This window comes from Alternaria hordeiaustralica, assembly GCF_023758085.1.
Source record: "Alternaria hordeiaustralica strain BMP 2776 chromosome Unknown scaffold_31, whole genome shotgun sequence".
NCBI lineage: Eukaryota > Fungi > Ascomycota > Dothideomycetes > Pleosporales > Pleosporaceae > Alternaria > Alternaria hordeiaustralica.
In genome coordinates this window covers 261,254-280,832 of record NW_026056803.1, presented here as the reverse complement: position 1 = coordinate 280,832, position 19,579 = coordinate 261,254, and the positions used below count along the sequence as shown (strand labels likewise).

At 54.1% G+C, this 19,579-nt stretch overlaps 7 protein-coding genes across 7 annotated transcripts; 4 read left to right on the top strand and 3 right to left on the bottom strand.

Annotated features, from left to right (window-relative positions):
• Window positions 1-216: 216 nt before the first annotated feature.
• J4E84_009747 (uncharacterized protein) lies at window positions 217-1,032 on the bottom strand (the record flags this gene model as incomplete). The annotated part of the gene is made up of 3 exons (XM_049392307.1): window positions 217-757; window positions 808-890; window positions 952-1,032. 3 exons carry the CDS (start codon window positions 1,030-1,032, stop codon window positions 217-219), a joined length of 705 nt encoding a protein of 234 aa, XP_049240069.1.
• Window positions 1,033-1,229: 197 nt separating this feature from the next.
• Window positions 1,230-2,324, top strand: J4E84_009746 (uncharacterized protein; the record flags this gene model as incomplete). The annotated part of the gene is made up of 1 exon (XM_049392306.1): window positions 1,230-2,324. The coding sequence occupies one exon, from the start codon at window positions 1,230-1,232 to the stop codon at window positions 2,322-2,324; it is 1,095 nt and encodes a 364-aa protein (XP_049240068.1).
• A 404-nt stretch (window positions 2,325-2,728) lies between these two features.
• Window positions 2,729-4,894, top strand: J4E84_009745 (uncharacterized protein; the record flags this gene model as incomplete). Its single annotated transcript, XM_049392305.1, has 1 exon — window positions 2,729-4,894. One exon carries the CDS (start codon window positions 2,729-2,731, stop codon window positions 4,892-4,894), a length of 2,166 nt encoding a protein of 721 aa, XP_049240067.1.
• Window positions 4,895-5,945: 1,051 nt separating this feature from the next.
• On the bottom strand, window positions 5,946-7,733 carry CBS2 (Cytochrome B translational activator protein cbs2; the record flags this gene model as incomplete). Its single annotated transcript, XM_049392304.1, has 5 exons — window positions 5,946-7,090; window positions 7,138-7,275; window positions 7,328-7,421; window positions 7,484-7,540; window positions 7,593-7,733. The coding sequence occupies 5 exons, from the start codon at window positions 7,731-7,733 to the stop codon at window positions 5,946-5,948; spliced, it is 1,575 nt and encodes a 524-aa protein (XP_049240066.1).
• A 1,177-nt stretch (window positions 7,734-8,910) lies between these two features.
• Window positions 8,911-10,170, top strand: J4E84_009743 (uncharacterized protein; the record flags this gene model as incomplete). Its single annotated transcript, XM_049392303.1, has 1 exon — window positions 8,911-10,170. The coding sequence occupies one exon, from the start codon at window positions 8,911-8,913 to the stop codon at window positions 10,168-10,170; it is 1,260 nt and encodes a 419-aa protein (XP_049240065.1).
• A 1,233-nt stretch (window positions 10,171-11,403) lies between these two features.
• Window positions 11,404-12,661, bottom strand: J4E84_009742 (uncharacterized protein; the record flags this gene model as incomplete). The annotated part of the gene is made up of 2 exons (XM_049392302.1): window positions 11,404-12,122; window positions 12,205-12,661. The coding sequence occupies 2 exons, from the start codon at window positions 12,659-12,661 to the stop codon at window positions 11,404-11,406; spliced, it is 1,176 nt and encodes a 391-aa protein (XP_049240064.1).
• A 2,820-nt stretch (window positions 12,662-15,481) lies between these two features.
• On the top strand, window positions 15,482-19,442 carry J4E84_009741 (uncharacterized protein; the record flags this gene model as incomplete). The annotated part of the gene is made up of 2 exons (XM_049392301.1): window positions 15,482-18,527; window positions 18,577-19,442. The coding sequence occupies 2 exons, from the start codon at window positions 15,482-15,484 to the stop codon at window positions 19,440-19,442; spliced, it is 3,912 nt and encodes a 1,303-aa protein (XP_049240063.1).
• Window positions 19,443-19,579: the final 137 nt, after the last annotated feature.

Here is a 19,579-nt window from a genome sequence, read left to right as displayed (position 1 = left end):
GGCTTTCCTTCCTGCTTCTCAGATAGTACAAAAATGGTGTCAAAAACCAGACCCTTTTCCATCGCCAAACGCCTCGCCCAATGCTACACCGGTCTTGGTGCCTACTCCAATCTGAAGGCCTTGACGCGGCTGGAGGTATTACGCATGCGCTTTCGCTTGAACAGCACGCTGTACTCGAACGTTTCTCTCTCGCAATCTACCCTTCGGCATGAACGCTTATATGACCCATCGGTAACTGGCGTATCGTCCGGCTGTTTCTGACTTTCGAATAATCTTGACGACGGAACCTCTCCTCAGGCCGAGATATTTGGCGACTGGGTCCGTGGACTGGATTCTGGGGAGCTGTGTCTGCTTCAGACGGTATCGCTGGAGTAGCTGCTGCTTCTCCTCGTCACTCAGCAGGACGTGCTTGGGTACCAATTCGTGCTTTGTGATGTTGACCAGCAAATCTTGCTCGACAAAGACCTCTACACCGCCCTTGGGACCGTCGGTGATGCTTGTTGCGCCGCGGAGGAGTCGAAGGGCCATACCCGTCATGGGCTTTACGGTGACCATGATGCCGGAGTGGAAGGAGCCGTTGACAAGATGGGACATGTAGTCGCGCAGTTGCTTCATTCCAACGTTCTCGTCGGCGTTGAACTCGATCCAGATGGTGCCGATGTTGGGCTGGGGCTCTGGGTTCTTCTTGGTCGGGGCATCGGTATACCTTCGGAGCATGTCTTCGGAGGGCTGGCAGGAGAAGTTGAGGCGCGAACGGCTGGTTAGGGTCAGTACTGCGGCCTAGACATGGCTGTAGTTGGCGCATACTCAGGCTCTCCGTCTTCGCGCGCATATTTCCTTGAGAACTCCTCAAGTGACATGGTCATGTCATCTTCGACAATCATGTAGCCCTTTGATAGAGTCAGCGCGCAGTCCATTGTCGCCCAAAGCGCAAGCGCATGCGCAACGCACCCGGTCGTTCATCATCTCCTTGGTTGTCCGCCAGACCCTCCACAGGCGAATCAGAGACGCGCTGTACTTTTCGCCTTCCATGCTTGCGGTCGGTGACGTTGATGCGGGGGAACGAGTGTCGGGCGGTGGTGTCGGCGCAACAGGTGAGTGAAGACGGGCGCGTCAAAGAAATCTCCAGAAGTGCCAAAGGCCGGCCGGGCGAGAGGCTTGGCGTGCAGCCCTAGCGCGCGGACCTGGAGCTTGGAACCCCACCACTTCCGCCCATCTCGAACTTGGACATGGCCTCCTCAAACGAAATCCCCAACCTAAGAACTCTTCTCGGACCAGGCCGCGGCGGAGCATCAAGAGGCAGAGGACGTGGAAGAGGTGGTCTTGGGGGTTCAAGTGAAACAAGGGCCCAAGTTCTCGACGATGCCGTCAAGGGGACTGATCAAGATGCGGCGGGGAGCAGGGTGAGCTGTGTAGAGCTAGGTTATCTTCACGACCCATACGCGAAGCTGTTCGCGACACAACAGACGACGAGGAAGCTGCCGTTACTTAACAGAGGCACTTACGTCCGCACCTCGGCCATCGACCTTCTCGTCGCTAAGTTCCTCGTCACCTACCCGTCATCGGCGAAGCAGATCATCTCTCTGGGTGCCGGCACCGACACACGATTCTTCCGTCTCCTCGACCTATACCCTCAGACGCGCCTCGTATATCACGAAATTGACTTCCCTTCGAATACGCTCGCCAAGATAGCCACCATACAGAGACAGCCGCTGCTTTACCGAAAGCTACTGCACATACCGTCAACTTCAGCCTCCTACCACTCAGACACGTACAACATCCATGCGCTCGACCTACGTACTCTGGCCGACCCGTCGGACGAGAAGCCCCTCCCTCAGATTCCGAACCTGGATCCGAGCATACCTACGTTGGTCCTGTCTGAGATGTGCCTGGTCTACCTGCAGCCCTCGACAGTGAAATCAATAGTGTCATCACTGCTCACACACTACCTACAACCCGCGACGCCTGCGTCTCTCATTCTCTACGAGCCCATCCTGCCCCAAGATGCTTTTGGTCGCACCATGATCTCGAACCTCCAGTCCCGCAACATTCACCTTCATACATTGATAGCGTATCCTGAGTTGGGCGACCAACGTGCACGCCTTCAGGGCTATGGCTTGACGAACGGGGCGAAGGTCGCGGACACAAGTACTATTTGGCGAAAGTGGATCGACGAAGAGGAGAAGGAGCGCATCGCTGGCTTGGAATTCCTAGACGAGCTGGAGGAGCTGGAAATGCTGCTTCGGCATTACTGTGTCGCGTGGGGCTGGAGAAATGGCGAAAGCGACGTCTTTTTGAAAGCATGGACAAATATACAGGAGTAGGAAGTAGTTAACTCTGCAACTCACGATGCAGCCGCAGTTTTATCATTAATAGCCTTGAATCCAGAACAAAGACTTGATTCTTATTGCAGCGTGCTTGAGTTATGACGTGACCTGCGTAGAGTGAAAGCCACGTGCTTGCGCGCCAGACGCACTTCCAGGGCTCACGCGCTAGACCTGAGGCGGCCTTGCCCGAACGGCGCCGTGAACCCCAGACACGGTGCTTTGCGACAACAAGAACGACCAATTACCCACCACTCGCCTCGAATTTGCGCCGTGTCGCGAGGAAAGAACACCCCTCGCCAATAGTAATGGCATAGTCTTTGCCTCCACATCTGAACCACGACTATATACGCTCCTTACCCGCCCCGGCACAACAAACAAACCGACACGGAGTCGCTCCTGCCATGGCGGTGCGCAACACGACCCAGCCCTCCTTCAACTTCCTCACCGGCGAGGAGGAGGAGCCAACACCCGCGCCTGCGACTGCCAAACGAGAACCTCTGCGCGAAACCTTTCGAGCCACATTACGAGCCTCCCAGAATGCGCCGCACACGGTTGTGCCTTCTGATCCGATCAATGAAGACCTCCGCGCCCAACTTAACACAGTGCGATATGAGCTCGAAACCGCGAAACAAGAAAAGGAGATGATGAAGCTGGAGCATGCGCAAGAACTCCGCGACGCCCAGAACCGCGCCGATGCCGACTTTCGCAAAGCCCAGCAGGTCGAGGCGTCGAATAGCATGACCGCGAAGAAGTACGATGCGCTGACCAAGGAGATGTCCGAGGCACAGACGAAGGCTGCGAACGAGCGGCAAGCGCTGGAACGGCGATTGCGGGAGAGTCAAGAGAGGGCGCAATCGCTACAAGAGGAATACGACGAGGTCAAGGAGGAGTTGTCGACGTCGCAACGTCAGAACGAGCACAGATACAACACTCTACAAACAGAGCACAAGGCGCTGAAGGAGAGTGTGGAGGAGATGCACGCAGATCTACAAGCCAAGGTCAATGCTCTACAAACGTCGCAGAAGAAGCTTGCACAGAAGGAGGAGGAAGTCGGTCAGATGGAGGCTGAGGTCTTGCGACTGAAGGCCATTACAGGAGATACCGAAACACTGGCTGTTATCAAGCGGGAGCTCTCCGATCAGGTCGCGCACATCAAGAAGCTGGAGACCCTGACGAGGGAGCAGAATACGGAGCTCAAGCAGTACCGGAAGCAACATAAGGCGATTGAGGTTGTCGAGGAGGAGAAGAGGTCGCTGCAGACAAAGCTGCGCATGATGGATGACTTAGAACGGCAGTTGGGAGAGGCAGAGCTGAGGAAGCAGGTCTTGGAAGAAGAGCGCGACTCCTGGACGTCGTATCTTGAGGCCGAAGCAGAAATTCATGGCGAAGTACTCTTCGAGACACCCCAAGACCTCGCGCGAGCCTTCATCCAAGAGCGCATAGAGCGAACCGATCTTCTCAACAGGTTGGGTGAGATCAAGCCTGAACTCACTGTCAAGGACGCTACCATACAAGCACTCGAAGAGGAGAAAGCCAAACTGCAAGCGGAAATTCAGCAACTCAAGGCCGCCGGAAACACCGCCGCGACGAACAGTGCCGACGCAAAGGTGCGAGCGCGTCTCGAACGACAGAAGGCTCTCGCAACCAAGGAAGTCGACTTCCTGCGTGCCCAAGTCAAAGCCTTCGACGACGAAGAGCGTGAAATGCAACCGGACACGTTCGACGCTGCAAAGTCTGAGCGCATAAAGGAGCTTGAAGATCTCGTCGACCAATATCGCAAAGAGGTCGACACTCTACAACAAGAGTTCAACAACCTGGAGAAACCCGCGCCTGCGACCACAGGTCAGAAGCGCGCTCTCGATACAGACGAGCATGACGAACGCGTCGGCGAACTACGTCGGAAGAACCGCCAACTACAAGATGACCTTAACGCTCTGCAAAAGAAGCAGAAACTCGTAGAATCCGAATATAAAGCCCAGCACTCGCAGCTGAAGAAGCTGAAAGAGTCTTCGCGAACACGCGTCCTGGAGCTCAAATCCAACCCCACGGCCGACGCCGAAGCCCTCAAGCTAAGCACCGTACGCAATCTCCGCGAAGCCAACGCCCAACTCATCGATCAACTGGAGAACCAAAGGACACCCCCCTCCACCGTCCCCGCCGCCACACTCGACGCCGCCCGAGACGAGCTCGAAGAAATAAAAACCCAACTCGCCTCCTCTGAGAAGAAGATCAAGCGTCTCAAACAGATCTGGGCCGCCAAATCCCTCGAGTTCAGAGAAGCCGTCGCTTCCATCCTAGGCTGGAAGCTAGACTTTATGCCCAACGGGCGTGTCAAGGTCACCAGCATGTTCAAACAAGCGGACGAGGATGGAGAGAACAGTATAGTGTTTGACGGCGAGAACGGGACGATGAAGGTGTCGGGCGGAGAGCAAAGTGTGTTTGCGGGCGAGATACGCGATCAGATTGTGTATTGGGTTGAGGGCAGGAAGGAGATTCCTTGTTTTCTTGCTGCGCTTACGTTGGAGTTTTGGGAGAGGGGCCCGGGTGGGCAGACTATGCATGGGTAGGTGATTAGAGGTGGCGATGGAGTTGGAGCAGGTTCATGTGTATGCTATAGCGATCTGACGCCTGGTTCGTCGAATGTAATGATGATTTCAGAGTAATGATACACGTCGTCTAAGCCACCTCTCTTCCAAAACAGTCCCCAATCTCCTACTCCCTCTCGACCCTTGAATGTATCAAACCATACCCAACCTCCGCATCTCCCTCTCCATATTCTCATCCATCACGACCCTCCTTCCCCACCATTCCATGCTCCTCTCCCCATCCATCGGCCCGTTCCCTCTATCGACCTTCCTCCACCACCAAAACCAGCCCATGACCCAACACCACGCGAACGCCACCATGATGAGGAAATCGTAACATAGTAGGGACACTGTTGCGCCTACGACCCAATCATGATGTTCCGATGAGGGCGTGGTTGTTTCTCCGAAGTCGTTGATGGTGGTATTTCTGGTAGGAGTTGCTATTGGTGTAGTTGGCGAGACGAAGTGGAGTGTGAGGGTAGTGGTTTGGTGCTCTGCTTCGGTAGTCGGCGTGGACTCAGTCGTAGTGATGGAGGTTGTTGCTGGCATTGCCTCGGTTGTGGTATCGGAGGGCTGAGTAAGGTAGATGAAGATGGGTGTGGTGAGTGTTGATGTACGCGCCGTGGTAGCATCTTGGGCGAGTACCAATGCGCCGCCGGTGTGGTTCATGAAGATGAGGAGGGCGAGGAGAGTAAGGATGAGCATAATGATGTCGTGTCAACTCGGCAGCGTATCGAGGATGTGTGGTCTCCGCTTGGGTGGAATATGTCGGTAAGGACTGTGGCGCTTGGAGGCAGAGTAAGATAGAAGAATCAAGGAATAGCATAATCTTAAGGAGCACTAAAGCAAATTGATGAGAAGAGAAGTGCACAATGGTTAAGGGAGTGTGGTGAGGGTGGGTGGTGGAGGCAAGCGAGCTATTGTTCTCATTGCCGTGAAAAGAAGCTTATCATATATACATAAATTTCCCCTCCTTCACCTCGAACGCCGAAACCCTGCTACAGGGTATACATTTTCATCATATTGTTCGTGTTCATTGCGCCTTGTCCCAAGGCAGCGCAAATGTAGATACCCAGTCCTCAACCTCCTTCTTGAGTTCGATGATCTCGGTGATGTCCTCACCTTCACCAACGTACTCTTTGAACGCGGCTACACTGGCGGGGTTCTTGCGGCCAGTGTCTTCGGCCTTCTTTTTGGCGTCCTTATCAAGCTTCTGGGTAATACCGACGGCGCGGTGCACGACGTCAGCCACGCGCTTGAAATCCTCGGTCTGGAAGCCACGAGTTGTCATGGCGGGAGTTCCGAGACGCAGACCACCGGGCTTCATGGCAGACTTGTCACCGGGAACAGTGTTCTTGTTCGACGCGACGCCTACAAGCTCGAGGATGCGCTCTACTCGTGCGCCGTCTACGCCGCGGTCTTTCAAATCGACAAGGACAAGATGGTTGTCAGTGCCGCCTGAGACGATGTTGTAGCCAAGACCGCCGTTCTCCTTTGAGTCGCCGAGGCGCTGCGCGAGGGACTTTGCGTTGTCCAAAACCTGTTGTTGGTAGTCCTTGAACTCTTTGGTTGAGGCTTGTTGCAGAGCTACAGCCAGAGCAGTGATGGTGTGATTGTGGGGTCCTCCCTGGTGGCCTGGGAACACGGATGCGTTGATGGGGCCCTCCAAGTCGTACATCTCCTCCTTGCCCTTCTTGTCAACCTTCCGCACACCCTTGCGGTAGAAGATCATGGCGCCTCGTGGGCCTCGCAGCGACTTGTGTGTTGTGGTGGTAACGATATCGGAGTGGGGGAACGGAGATGGGATAACGCCGGCGGCAACGAGACCTGAAATGTGAGCCATATCGGAGAGGAGATATGCGCCAACATCGTCTGCCAGCTTTCGCATGCGCTCGTACTCGATCAACCGACTGTATGCTGATGTGCCCGCAACGATGACCTTTGGCCTGTATAGATGAGCCAGTTCAGACATCTTCTCATAGTCGATAATGCCAGTCTTCTCATTGAGCCTGTATGGGAGGGTCTCGTAGTATTTGGACACGGCGGAAATCTTCTTGGTGGGTGTTTGGTATCCGTGCGACAGATGGCCGCCATGGGGAAGGTCGAGACTGAGGATACGATCGTGGGTGTTAAGGACGGCGGAGTATGCGTAGAGGTTCGCGGGTGATCCGGAGAGGGCTGTATTGTGTTAGAAGAAGATGCAGCAATTTGATCGACTGACTCACGTTGGACATTGACACCCCACTCGTCAGGGCTCAAACCGAATGCCTTGAGTGCTCTTTGCTGACAAAGGCGCTCGGCCTCGTCGATGTGCTCGTTTCCTCCGTAGTATCGTGCGCCTGGGTATCCTTCCGAGTATTTGTCTATGGCGCCATGTTAGCTTGAGGTTGTGGTGTGAGGATGCGCAGAACGTACTCTGCATCACGCTGCCGAGCGCATCAAGCACAGCTTGCGATGTGAAGTTCTCCGAGGGAATGAGGTTTATGAAATGCTTCTGGCGGTTCTTCTCCTGCAATAGAAGTACTGTGAGCTTCGTCTTCGTATCTGCGACCTGGGTATGTGGCAACGAACCCTGTTGATGATTTGGTAAACGGTGGGATCGGCTTGTTCAAGATCTTGGGAGAGAATCTGCCGCTTGTTAGTGTTTCTGCCCGCTTCATGCTGTTATCATAAGATGTACCTTTTGCTGCGCATCCATACTTGTCGCATAGCCCCGCCATCGTTGTGTCTGTATTCTTGCATGGTTGGTGGCAATTGAGGCTGTGGAGCGAGAGGTGAGCTGGCGCAAAGGCGCTCTGTAGGCTGCTCTAAGGTTCGCCATGTTGAGTTGATCTGCTATACACAGTGGAAGCGTGGCGCGACCTTATAAACGTGCTCGATGGCTGCCGGACTCGTAGTCTCAATGAGGCAACGAAACGATGGGCCCGCTTAATCACGGACTAGGGCGGCACTGGCAGGGGTCAGGGCCTCGGCGCCGTTTCTCCGTTCTCCGGCGGTAAAATATCGACGCTTCCGTCTCGCGTCCTCTCTTCTTTTCTTCACGTAACTAAACCCGAGATGATATGACTGCTTTCAATTCAGCTGCATCCTCACTTGGCTGGCGCAAGCTGGCCGATGTGGGAGCTGTTGACACGCCCCGGCACCCACCACCTAGGGGGACGAAAAAATCTATGATCGGCTCGTTACGTAGGAAGCATCTGTTGATGCTGCTGTATTGTGTCCGGCGCGGTACGGTCTGGAGCACGAAATGTATAGTGCCTTCACTCAGCTCCGCTGTCGTCACCTTGTATGTAGCATTCCAATGTAATCGTTATTGTCACCACGTCTTGTTGTTGCTCATAAGAATTACTCACCATGAATGTGCCACACCTCAGTATGACGTCGACTATATTGACTCTACACCTTCACATAAGCAGACGAAGCAACAGCGGTTCACTTTAACTCTCAGCATCCGTAATTGCTAATCGAGAAGCCGAATGCGGAACTGAGTTTTGTTCCTGCTAGATAACACGGCTGGACACAAGCTTTCCACTCACTTCTACCCTGGCCCTGAGAGAGACCCTGATGGACTCACGACAGTACCACTTGGCAGCTCCTTCACACGCAGACTGTGATCGGTTTCTGATAAGCGTCTTCAACGTGCGCTTTCGAGCTTCGTGCACGAAAGACAGGTGACAGCCTGCACCCAGTCTCTGAGATCGTAGGAACTTCTGAGCATGGATGAAGGACACTGCCCTCACCTCCTCCAACCGACTGCCAAGATTACTAGTAACAGTCCTTAGCCTGGAAAGTGCGCGTGGCAACGACCGTCACTGCCTTAGACGCGCTTTCTCTGTTTACTGACCCCGCGTCTACTGCATCAACCCCATCTTGACCGCAGCCGCAACCTCTACCTCTCCCTCTGCTTCTAACAGCGGTCATCCAACGGCCAAGCGTGACCGTTTCCTACACCGCTAACAACCTCAACTAGCAAGGTGTCCGCATATAAGAATCACATCATGGCGCCCAAACTCAAGACACCGAGCCTGCCTCCTCCCACAACACCGAAGAGTCGCGACTCGAGTCCAGAGCTAGGCAGCCCTTCCAAGATCACGCAGTACAACCAGAAGACAGGCCGTCCGGTTCGAAAGAGCGCAGGCAAAATTCAGAAAGTGGCAGGCTACGTCGATTTCGAAGACGCTGACTTTGACGCCTTGACCGAGAGTGAGTTAAGCGAGTTGAGCGACGAGGAAGAAGAGGACGATATGGACCCGCGTAGCCGTTCAGACAAGAAGAAGAAGGGCGCACTGAAGCGCAAGCGCAGTCCCTCACCCCCGTCTCCGCGCCTAGAGCCCGTCGTCTACCGCCAGGAGCTCGATGACCTCACCGACAATGAGGATGCCGGCGCCTTTCATCGGAGTGCTCCGAAGAAGCCACCCATGACCTTGCAGTTCAACGTCCCGCTAGGCTTCCATGGTCCACTCTTCGTCAAGCTCGACAGCACCATCCTACAGACCAACGAGCAGGGCAAACTACATGAGATGCAGCCAGGCAAATCGAACAAGTCCCATGTTCTAGGTCCGCAGCCAGCCGGAAAGTCCGCGGTACGCAGCGTAGGCTTCACGGATCTGCCGCCCGAGCTAAGGAACACTATCTATCGGTACCTTTTCGCTCGCAAGGACAAGACCTCGAAACTTAGGATTCCGATGACGGTCACCGACCCCAAGGAAAGCCTGACCAAGTCCGGTCAATTCCTCAGGACCTGCAAGCTGGTGCATAACGAAGGCTGCTCGATCTTATACGGCGAGAACACATTCTCCTTCCACCGACACTACGACACTCGAGGACCCTACTGGGAGCCAGTACCCAAGGAGATTGGTTACCAGGACGTACTGCATTTCCTCAGAATGATCGGCCCCGAGAACATTCAATACCTTCGCGATGTCAAATTCGTCTTCGATGACGCACGCCCAAAGGACACACCCTATGTCCGCTCCAACGAGGAGCGCCGCTATCTGAACGACGACTACCTGGCGAACTGCCTCCGCATCCTCCGCAACGCCAAGCTCCGCAAGGTCACAATGTACTTTGGCGGACGTCGGCAACTGGGCCGTACCGATGTCAGGTTCTTGGGTTACCTGGAGCAGATCAAGGCCGACGAAGTGGTGCGGGAGCCCGAGAAGTACCATCATGGCGCCGATAGGTTCATGAGCAGAATGGCCTGGCATGACCTGAAGGAAGCGATGGTGCGAAAGGACAAGCTCTACGTGAAGGAGTAGCTCAGTACTCCAGATGCCCCAGATACCATCTCTCGGCATACTACACATTACATGTTCCTTGCGATCCAACCACTTCGAGTATCAGAACTGTCGGCTTCTGTCATGTTCTAATATTCTCATGTTATCGGCCTCATGTTCACATTCAGATTGCTTCGGCAACCTTTCAGTAGACCCAACGATTGCTTTCACTCGAGCGGAAGTACCATGGCGACCGGGCGTTGGATGGCTATCATATGTGGTGAAGGTTCATTTTGTACAATTTACCCCCGGGCCCATGTTTCCTATCTGTCAGCGGATGACGTTGTCAGCCCCTGTTTGGCGACGGTACAGTACAGGCACTTCCTGCAGCACATCACATCAATGTATTTTCCCAACATAAAAATCCAAAGCGTTAGATAAAATTCATTCATGCTGTCGTGATGATTGGTCCAACCCCTCATTATCATTCCTCGATATTACCGCCAATGGCACGTCCGGGCCCCAACAACGCACCGACGGCTAAAATACGACATCCCCTAGCCCCGACCCCACCAGCTATTTCTCAGCCAGCCTGCAGCCGCGCAACGTGTTGAACCATGGGACAAAAGATGTACCTTGCATAAGCGAGCCGTGCGAACACCTGCTTAATGCGGTACGCGATGGTGTGGCTGCAGGGCAAATCATATACAGTACAATAAATTGAGTTAAGCAGCGGGAAGCCGTTGTCAATATGAAACATTGCTGCACGTAGCCGCTGCCAGTCGTTCTTGCGCATGCAGAAAAGAATGCACGTCGATGCGTTCGTGCATGCATCCCGTTACCGGGCTGGAGGGTACGGGCGGAACACGATCTGGAAGGTGGTCAGAGTCCTATTTAGCCTCTGTATACTATTTGGGCGAAGTTGGTCGTCGAGTTCATAAAAGTGGTTTGATATAGCCGGTTTGCCCGATGAGCTCCTCGGACAGGACAGCACGGGTCAGGGTAGTGATTCAGTGGGGATACGGTACGCGATGCACGTTGTGGCTGGTCGGTGCGGGAGGTACGTCAGCGATCATGTACGGAGACCACGGAGATTTTGTGGAATTGGTTAGAGCGGAGGGTGATGTGAGGGGTTGGCACTTGGTGCCCGTAGCTTTTTGCATGTGTCTGTTCATTCATATCGTCGATTCGTCTAGACATCGTCATCGTTCGGTCCGGTGAGCGGTTCTATTTGATGCGCTCCTCGGGATTGCCGAGCATGCGCGTTGAACCCACTTATGCCGTCTTTCCTTTCCGCTTCTTGAACTCTTCTATCCAACCGGCGGCCTTGTCCTTTGGTATCACGCTTATCGTTACCAGGCCGTCGACGATCTCTGGTTTTCCGCTTCCAAGTACTTTGCCTAGGCTCATCTTCTTTCCTACTTTGATGAGGCCGCCGGCTGCAGTTTCCATGTAGGACTCTACGTTGTCGATGGTGTACTCGTGCTTCTCGTCCCATGGCAGCGGGAAAATGTATTCGAGATGTTCGTCTAGCTTCTCTTTCTCAGAGAACGCCTTGATGAAGTCAGACTGCGAGTGCATGGGATACAGCAGTATGACTGGCACCGTGAGTGTTGAAGAAGGATCCAGACTGTTCTCCAGCTTCACAGTGGCGTCTTCCAGATCTGGGGGCTTCTCCGTGCTCCGCGTGAGGATATTCCGGCTCCTCAAGGCGAGTTTGAGTGTTAACCGCTCTGATGCAACCTTTTCTTCTCGTTCGCGACGCGCCTTTTCGACGGATTCTATGTACTGCTTCCGAGCATCGATCTTGGTTTTGAGGGCCTTGAGAGGGGCGTTGTTGGCATCTAAAGCCAAGCCTCTGTCGCAAGCCCAGGCTGCCTCCTGTAACTTGTCTAGTGCTAGGCCAGCAGTGGCTGATCTGTAGAAGGCTTTGACGTTTGCGGGGTTGATCTTGAGCGTTGATACGCAATCTTGAATGCAAGAGCGATAATTTTCTGCCGTGTGTCAGCAGACCATAGTCGAAACTTTGGTGAAGAAGCCACAATGCCTGTCTTCAGGGTGTGTTTGCAAACTCACTCTTCTCCAAATTGCACAATGCTCGGTTGACATAGACAGCCTCCGCAATCGCCCTTTCCTTCTCCGCCTCCTCCTTCTCGTCAAGCTCCACGGGAATAACGTCCGGACCTTCCGCATCTGGATCAGGGTTTGTTTGTGGTCCTTTGAGCGCCGCTATTGCCTTGTCGTAGAACTCTTTCGCGTCTGTCCACTGCTTTGCCCGCGCGCATTCGTTGCCTTGTTGCCGGAAGTTCTCAGCGATCTCGGCACGGGTTCCCTCGTACGCCATCGCTTTCAACGCCTCGAGCGCCATGTTCTCGCCTCCCTCGCCATCTGTTTCATCTAGACTGGTCATGAAGATTGGCATACGGTTCATCTCTTTCAGCAAATCGTCTACTTTTTTCGACTTGACATCAGCCATTGCGGGAGGCAAATCTGCAGACGCCGCCGGTGGGCCATTTTGATCTGTTTGCGCCATGTCGCCTGTGTTGTTTCGAGAAATTCACAACTGTTGTCGCAAATATCACGATATGCTCGCTGTGACTGTCTGCTCGAATTTTCGGCGGATAGTCGCTTAGTCACGCGATGGCGGGGCTGCTGGCTTCGGGAACCCTGACGTCTGAACTTGCAATCACTGGCTGCCTGCGGTCGAGCAGACAACCCAGTCAGAGGGCACCACCACCAGCCACCCGCCTACCAGCTAGCAGAGCAAAGCAAGAAGGGATGGCGCAGGACAACGAGAGGGGCACGCTAAAATAGGGTAAGCCGGCACCGGCGCTTCCGCGTCATGCTATATCGTCTAAGCTTCTCGTCGACGCCGAAGGTTCAGGGCGCTGTAGCCGATTACGACGCAAATCTCCTATTTGCTTTTCTGAGACAACCACGAGGTCCAGTAGGGCCGAGCAATACCGACTGACACCTAACGAGGCATACATTGTGCGACAGTTGGATCGTGAGCTGTTATGTCGCGTGTCGGGTGGAATCATGGAATGTTCTGCTGATTGCCAGGCTGCCGTATTGCGCCCTCAGCTGTCCGCACATCAGGCCCACTCTCCGCTGGTGGACCAAGTACTCCTTGTTACACTCGGGGTCCATTATTCGTGAACCCCATCGGCGAAGTATCGATTCAGAATGATGGTTGCAAGCAGTTCCACCACACGGCAAGGCTGTTTATTTGGAGGCGTTCAACGAAACGTCAATCGATCGCGTCCAGGATGCCACTTGCACGTCGCGCGACGCCTTCAAACTGTATCCTTCCCGTCCGCGGGGGATTGCCCATTTGACAGGCTCAGCCTGGCCAGAGATCAAACGTCATGGTAGTGTGGATCTTGCTCTCGATTTGTTGGGGTAGGAAGACGGCCTGCGATCCTCAACTTTCACATGTGCCGAACTCCTTACTCGACTACCCGACTGACCATGACTGAGGACTGCTACAAATACACTCTGGCATGATAACTAAGCATCTCGCAAAAAGAACTCTGAGGCTGAGGTTTCTATTACCTTCAACTTGTAGAATTGCGTCGTCGATCTGGACTCGAGTTCGGCTCCTTTGCGCCGCCAAGAGCGCACGGATGAATCCTTTCGTCTCAAAGTAGGAAGTCGACTACCTCTGCTTGACTCTCACCTGACTCGGCAGTACAGGATAAGGCTGCTCATTCATGCAACTGCCTACCAGTATGGCAATCCATATATGCCTCCTTTTTGAGGCTTCCAACAGGCATGGGATTGCCAGACCGAAACGTGATCAAAGTCTCAAGATCGATGTTCTAATTACAGGCGATGGCTATAACCTAACGGTACCGCACTGGCGCACCGGAGCGTTGGGCGCCATCGAGAGTTTGATAGCTCGGACCGGGACACGAACGTGCCACTTGGTCCAAAGCTTTCCACAGTGGGCCAAGTTTGCGGCGTGGGCAGAGGCTGAAACCCTGAATCACAGCTCATCAACAACGCCAGACTACGCCGGAGGCGTCCAGAATCACTGATAGGGCAAGGCATACGCGGAGCTTTGGACGGCGATAATATCCATCTAGCAAATTACCGTCCACGCAACATTCGTCTGAAGCCAGCTGCGCCCAGGGTCGTATGAACTTGCGCCTCACATCTGCTGATGCTGCTCCTCTCGCGCAGCTGTCACACCCCCTTCGTCAACACCGTTACTGCCACCCGCATTCGTTACCACCTACCCCTTGTCGGGTCATTTCCTTCACCTCGCTAAGGTATTGGCCGTCGTCGCGGGACGCATTTAAGGGAACGTTGGACCTAAATGCGCAGCCAATGACGCTTGGCTGAAAAGCGGAAAGCGGATGGCCTGAGCCAATAGTGTCCCTGTAGTCCAGGGGATCCTCGGCTCAGCCTGCATGCAGGGATACTTGTGCACGCTAGTGCGGAGATGTGCATAAGCAGATGGACTCGGACATCGAAACAAATTTGAGCAGGCACAGATGGGGTTTGATTGATCCCAGGAATCCTATTCGTGCCTTTGGCCATAGTCCCGCCTCCTCTTGGACTGTGCGGACTTGTGCCTGCGTTCCGGGATCCTAGCTGATGCATGGGCGATCACAGCGATTTCATGCTCAAGTTGTGCCTGTCCCTCCTTCTCCTCCCTACGCTCCGTGCCGTTGACGACACACGGGTATCATTCTCGTAGGGCCCGCTGCCCGTTGCTTGACAGTTCTTTTCTTACCATCAAAAGTGTTTTAGCACGCGCCATTAGTCGCTTTCTTCATCTCATTTGCATCGTATGTATGGAATGAGTTGAGCACGTTTCTCTATCTATCGACTTTCACCATTGTCACGTCATTCCTTTGAACCGTAAGTACGCGCCATTGATTCGTGACTGGACCTGTTCGTTACGACAGGACTCTTTGCTTGGAAGCCATTTGGTACTGACCTTCTACTGCAGTATCCAGACCATCCGAACGCTGCCGTCGATATATCTACCCCACGTAATCCGACCCGACGCTATCCACTATCCTTGAGGACAACTCCTGCTATCCCACGTAACTAGCATTCAATACCCGATCGCAGTACGAACGACTCGACCGGTACGTGAACCATTGCCACGTCTATTGGTGGTCGATACAATCGCTATCGTTACAACAATCAGTTGTGGAAGCGCGTCGACAGAGACTCCACCAAGACACGCCTGGCTACGGCAACAGGAGACACGCAATTGACATATTCTGACTCTACTGCAGGCATGTGTTAAGCTATACGTACCTACAGCACCACTTCGTTGTGGTTCTGAACACCCTACTACATAATATACTTTCCTGGCCTAGACAATACGCCCGACATGGCTACCGACTACTTTTCCGACCAGGAAACCTTCCTGACCAACCACCCGCTTCCCACCCCCGCTGGAACTCCATACAGCTCCTTATCCCGAAGAACCTCAACACACGAAACACCAGGAAGCGATGTTCCCAGTTCACCACCTCCACTTCCACACGACAACAGTTCCAGTTGGGACGATGCTGCCAACGACGAGAGTATCTCAGTCCTGGATCCGCGCCGCTTTACTCCAACCTTGCATGCCAATCTAGTCTCGGAGATCTTGAATCTCCGCCGGGAACTTGATTCGAAACACAGGTTCATCGATGATCTGGAGACAAACCTAGACACAGCGCGATCCGAAAACGACGCCCTTGCTAAACAGCTTTCCTCGTCCAACAAGGAAAGCAAAGCCGTCAAACGCCAGCTCCAGCACTTCGAGACCGAAACACTTGCTGCATTGGAGGAGATTGCAGGTGAAAGAGACAAGTTCAAGGAGACCAATGCCGACTTGCGAGAGAAACTAGCTGCAGCAGAAAAGAGGACAAGAAGCCAAGATGACGACTCTACCAAAGTGCACGACATGTGGGCTCGCGAAAAAGAAGAGTGGGCAGGAGAAAAACGAATTCTGGAGCGACGTGTTCATGTGTCAGAGACCCGCTTGAGGATGCTTTTGGACGAGATCGCTATCCAGGAAGAAGCTGCCAATGAAGAGGCTGGTGTCGAAAGTGAGGCTGAAGACCCGAGCAAGGACACTGGTATACCGGAGAGCGACGCAGGAAGCGTACGTTCATCGCCCCAGCGAAGATCATCTACACGTCTTGGCCGTCATTCCAGGAACAGAAGCAACAGCAGTTACAGGAGCATCGGACGCAACTACCGGATGTCGTTGATGAGCTCTGACGGATATGGCAGAGGCAACGGTCTGAGTCTTGCAGATGAGCTTACATTCGATGAAGAAGAGGAAGAGTTGGATGATCTGGAGCTTGACTCGGATGACTTCCCTGAGAATGAAATGCGGGCTCGGAGAGTCCGCGAGTCGCGACAGTCGATGTTACCTGACGAAAAAGCAAAGCGCATCCTAGGATTAAGCAGCGATGCCCAGCAAGTTACATGGGATAGCCCTGTCATGGCTGCCGATGATACCGAGCCGCGGAAGTCGTCATATGAAACGGTTCAATCGTCAGTAACATTGACGCCTCGCGATATTACTCTCGTCTTCCCGCCAACGCGACCAATCTATGTCGACACCGGTGTGCAACCGTCGCCTCCACCATCACCTGCCAAGTTGGTCATGGTGGAAGCGACGTCGCAAACTATTGAGCCATCTGTCCAGACCAAGTCGAATGATTTCCCATCTACTGCTGCTGAGGTTGAGGCCAACCAAAGTCGGAAGCGTGTTTCAGTACCCTTGACTTCCAGCCCGCCTGTCCAAGCCAGCCCTGAAATTTGCACAACGACCTCAAGCTCGGTACAGACAATCGAACAGCCTCTCAGTCCGCCACCTACGCCTAGGATTCCTCAGCCATCAGACAAAGCACCCTTGTCACCAGTCTACCAAACTCAGCTCGTGTCTACGGCAACGCAGACAGACTCGCCGATCGAGCCTGAAGTAGTACCAGAAAAGCCTACTAGAGCGCCACCGCCAGCGCCGATAACAATCCCTTCTATTGCTATCCATGCTCCTACATCTGCTCCTTCGTCGCCCAAGGCCCCTATCCTTCCTCCAGGTACCAAGACTGTCTCGACTCAAACAACTGGCGACCTGGTAGCTCCAATGACTTCCACCGCCATGCAGACTGAGCCAATTAGGATTGACCAAAGAGCTGTGAAGCTTCCTGCGCATCTCCTTCCTTCTGCTATAACCTCCAAGCCTGGAACGCCTGAGGCAGATCACGTCAAGACAATCAAAAAGGACTCTAGTGACGCCGAGAACTCGACTCTCAAGACAACTTCTCGTCAAGACTTCATTACTCGTCTTGAGAAGGCTGCTGAGAAGAAGATCGAGAACCGTTACCCAGGGAACAACGACAATGGACCTTTGTCGCGCCAGCTTCATGCGGACGTACTCAACCGACCCTTCCGGACAAGCAGCCTCTTCGCAGGTTTTGATGGCCCCTCATCTGATGAAGAGGATGACGATGCGGAGCTGAGCGACGACGACTACAGGAGCCACCAGTTCTCCACTCCAATGCTTTCATCGCGCAATGCAAAGAGCGGACGGCCAGTAAACCCACCTACCCCGGTTCCTGAAGACAAGGAATCCACGCCGATGCCTAGGCCATCCGAGGATTCCGTCAACAGTGTTTCTATAGCGTCTAAGCGAAGCTCAATGGAGAAGCCCTCTAGAGTTGGCAAGACACAGCGTAACTCTATCGGCCGCCAGCCCAGTATCCGACGATCTGCTATGATCCACAGCGGAACCGCAGCGCACAACATACCGAAGCCACCCTTCCCGGTTCCCACTCGATCCAGCTCTCGCAACAAGCCAGTGAGCAAGAGCGAAGGTTCGCAAAGCCCAACACCTCGCAACAGTGGATCGTATGCTGGTCGCCGTCCATATGGCGTAAAGCATCAGCGGAAAGACAGCCTACGCAAGGTGCGATCTGCTGCTCCTGTCTCCAAGGGCGCACGCTCTCGTAGCAGATCACCCACACTGCCTGCGACTCCTAGCATTGCAGACACATCTTCCATTCCTCCACTACCGAGCGACATTGCTAGCGCAAGTGGCTTCCGCCACCGACACCAACTATCAAATGCAACCGCAGCGACAAGCTACACAGCCAACGGATCTACCAACACTTCTGTCTCGCACACTAGTGTCGTCGATGCGATCGCTGCAGCCATGATTGGAGAGTTCATGTGGAAGTACGTGCGCAAGAGAAAGACCTTTGGTGGCCCTGACACGCCGGTGGATGTCAGTCGAGCAGCAGAGGAGGCTTCTTTGGCTAGCCATGGTGTGAGACACAAGCGTTGGGTCTGGATCTCTCCATATGAAAGAGCCATCTTGTGGAGTAGCAAACAGCCAACGACTGGTTCCGCGTTGATGGGTAAGAGTGGTCGCAAGCGTAAGTCTCTCGAGTTCATGTCATTTTCTATCTACTAACATACCACTAGTCGTCATCCAGTCTGTTCTCGATGTCGCCGACACCTGTCCTGCCCCGAAGAACGAGACACTCTTCAACCGCTCTATCCTCATCCTTACTCCTGCTCGCGCCCTCAAATTCACCACATCGTCTCGCGAAAGGCATTACCTTTGGCTGACGGCCCTTTCTTTCCTCGCCCATTCGAGCGCACCCATGCCAGACCTGACTTCTCTGCCACCGGTACCTCCGCCGGTCGACGAAACACTTCAACGTCAACAAGGTGCGACACTCCGCCGTAGCCGTGTTCAGGACTCTGTGCGTCTCGCCAAGGGAAGGACGAACCCAGTCATGGCTCGCTACGCAGCTCAGGATGAGCCAATGCCTAGCTTGCCATCTCTTGCTGGATTCGAAACGGCTATGCCAGACTCTGCCAGCCCTCCCACTATTCCTCGTGGGCCACAACACGGCAGGAAGAGGAGTTCTACCGGACCGAGCGCACCTCCTCCAACTGTCCCCTTCCGCAGTTTCTCGCACCAGCATGTACCATCGGTCTACTCCAACGTATCATCTGATATGTACAGTGCCGGCGTACCACCATCAGTACCTTCGTCAGTCTACAACCCCAACAGCGGGGCCATGAGTTCGCGAACATCCGAAGCCAGCACATCGACTCGTCAGCATTTCTTCGACACCATGGGCACAGTCCGCATGGAAGCCTTCATCGACAACGCTCTCGGCGACCCGAAGCAGCTGAGCAGCTACGGCGGACGAGCACCGCACATGCAACACCGTCGCCGACGTGGTAGCAGCCAGTGGAGCGCGAGCACGCGCGACCAGTCGAACCGAGGCGGCGGTCTCTTCGACTTCGACGCTAACGATCCTTTCCGTGGTTTCTAAACAACGCACTGCACTTACGACTCGCTCACGTGTGACGGGCATGCTTTACGGTCGCTCGGATGTCTTCCACCGCCTGTCGCCCATTTGTCTTTCGAACATCTTCCATCTTTCGCTTGTACTGTCTTATTCTCTCACTG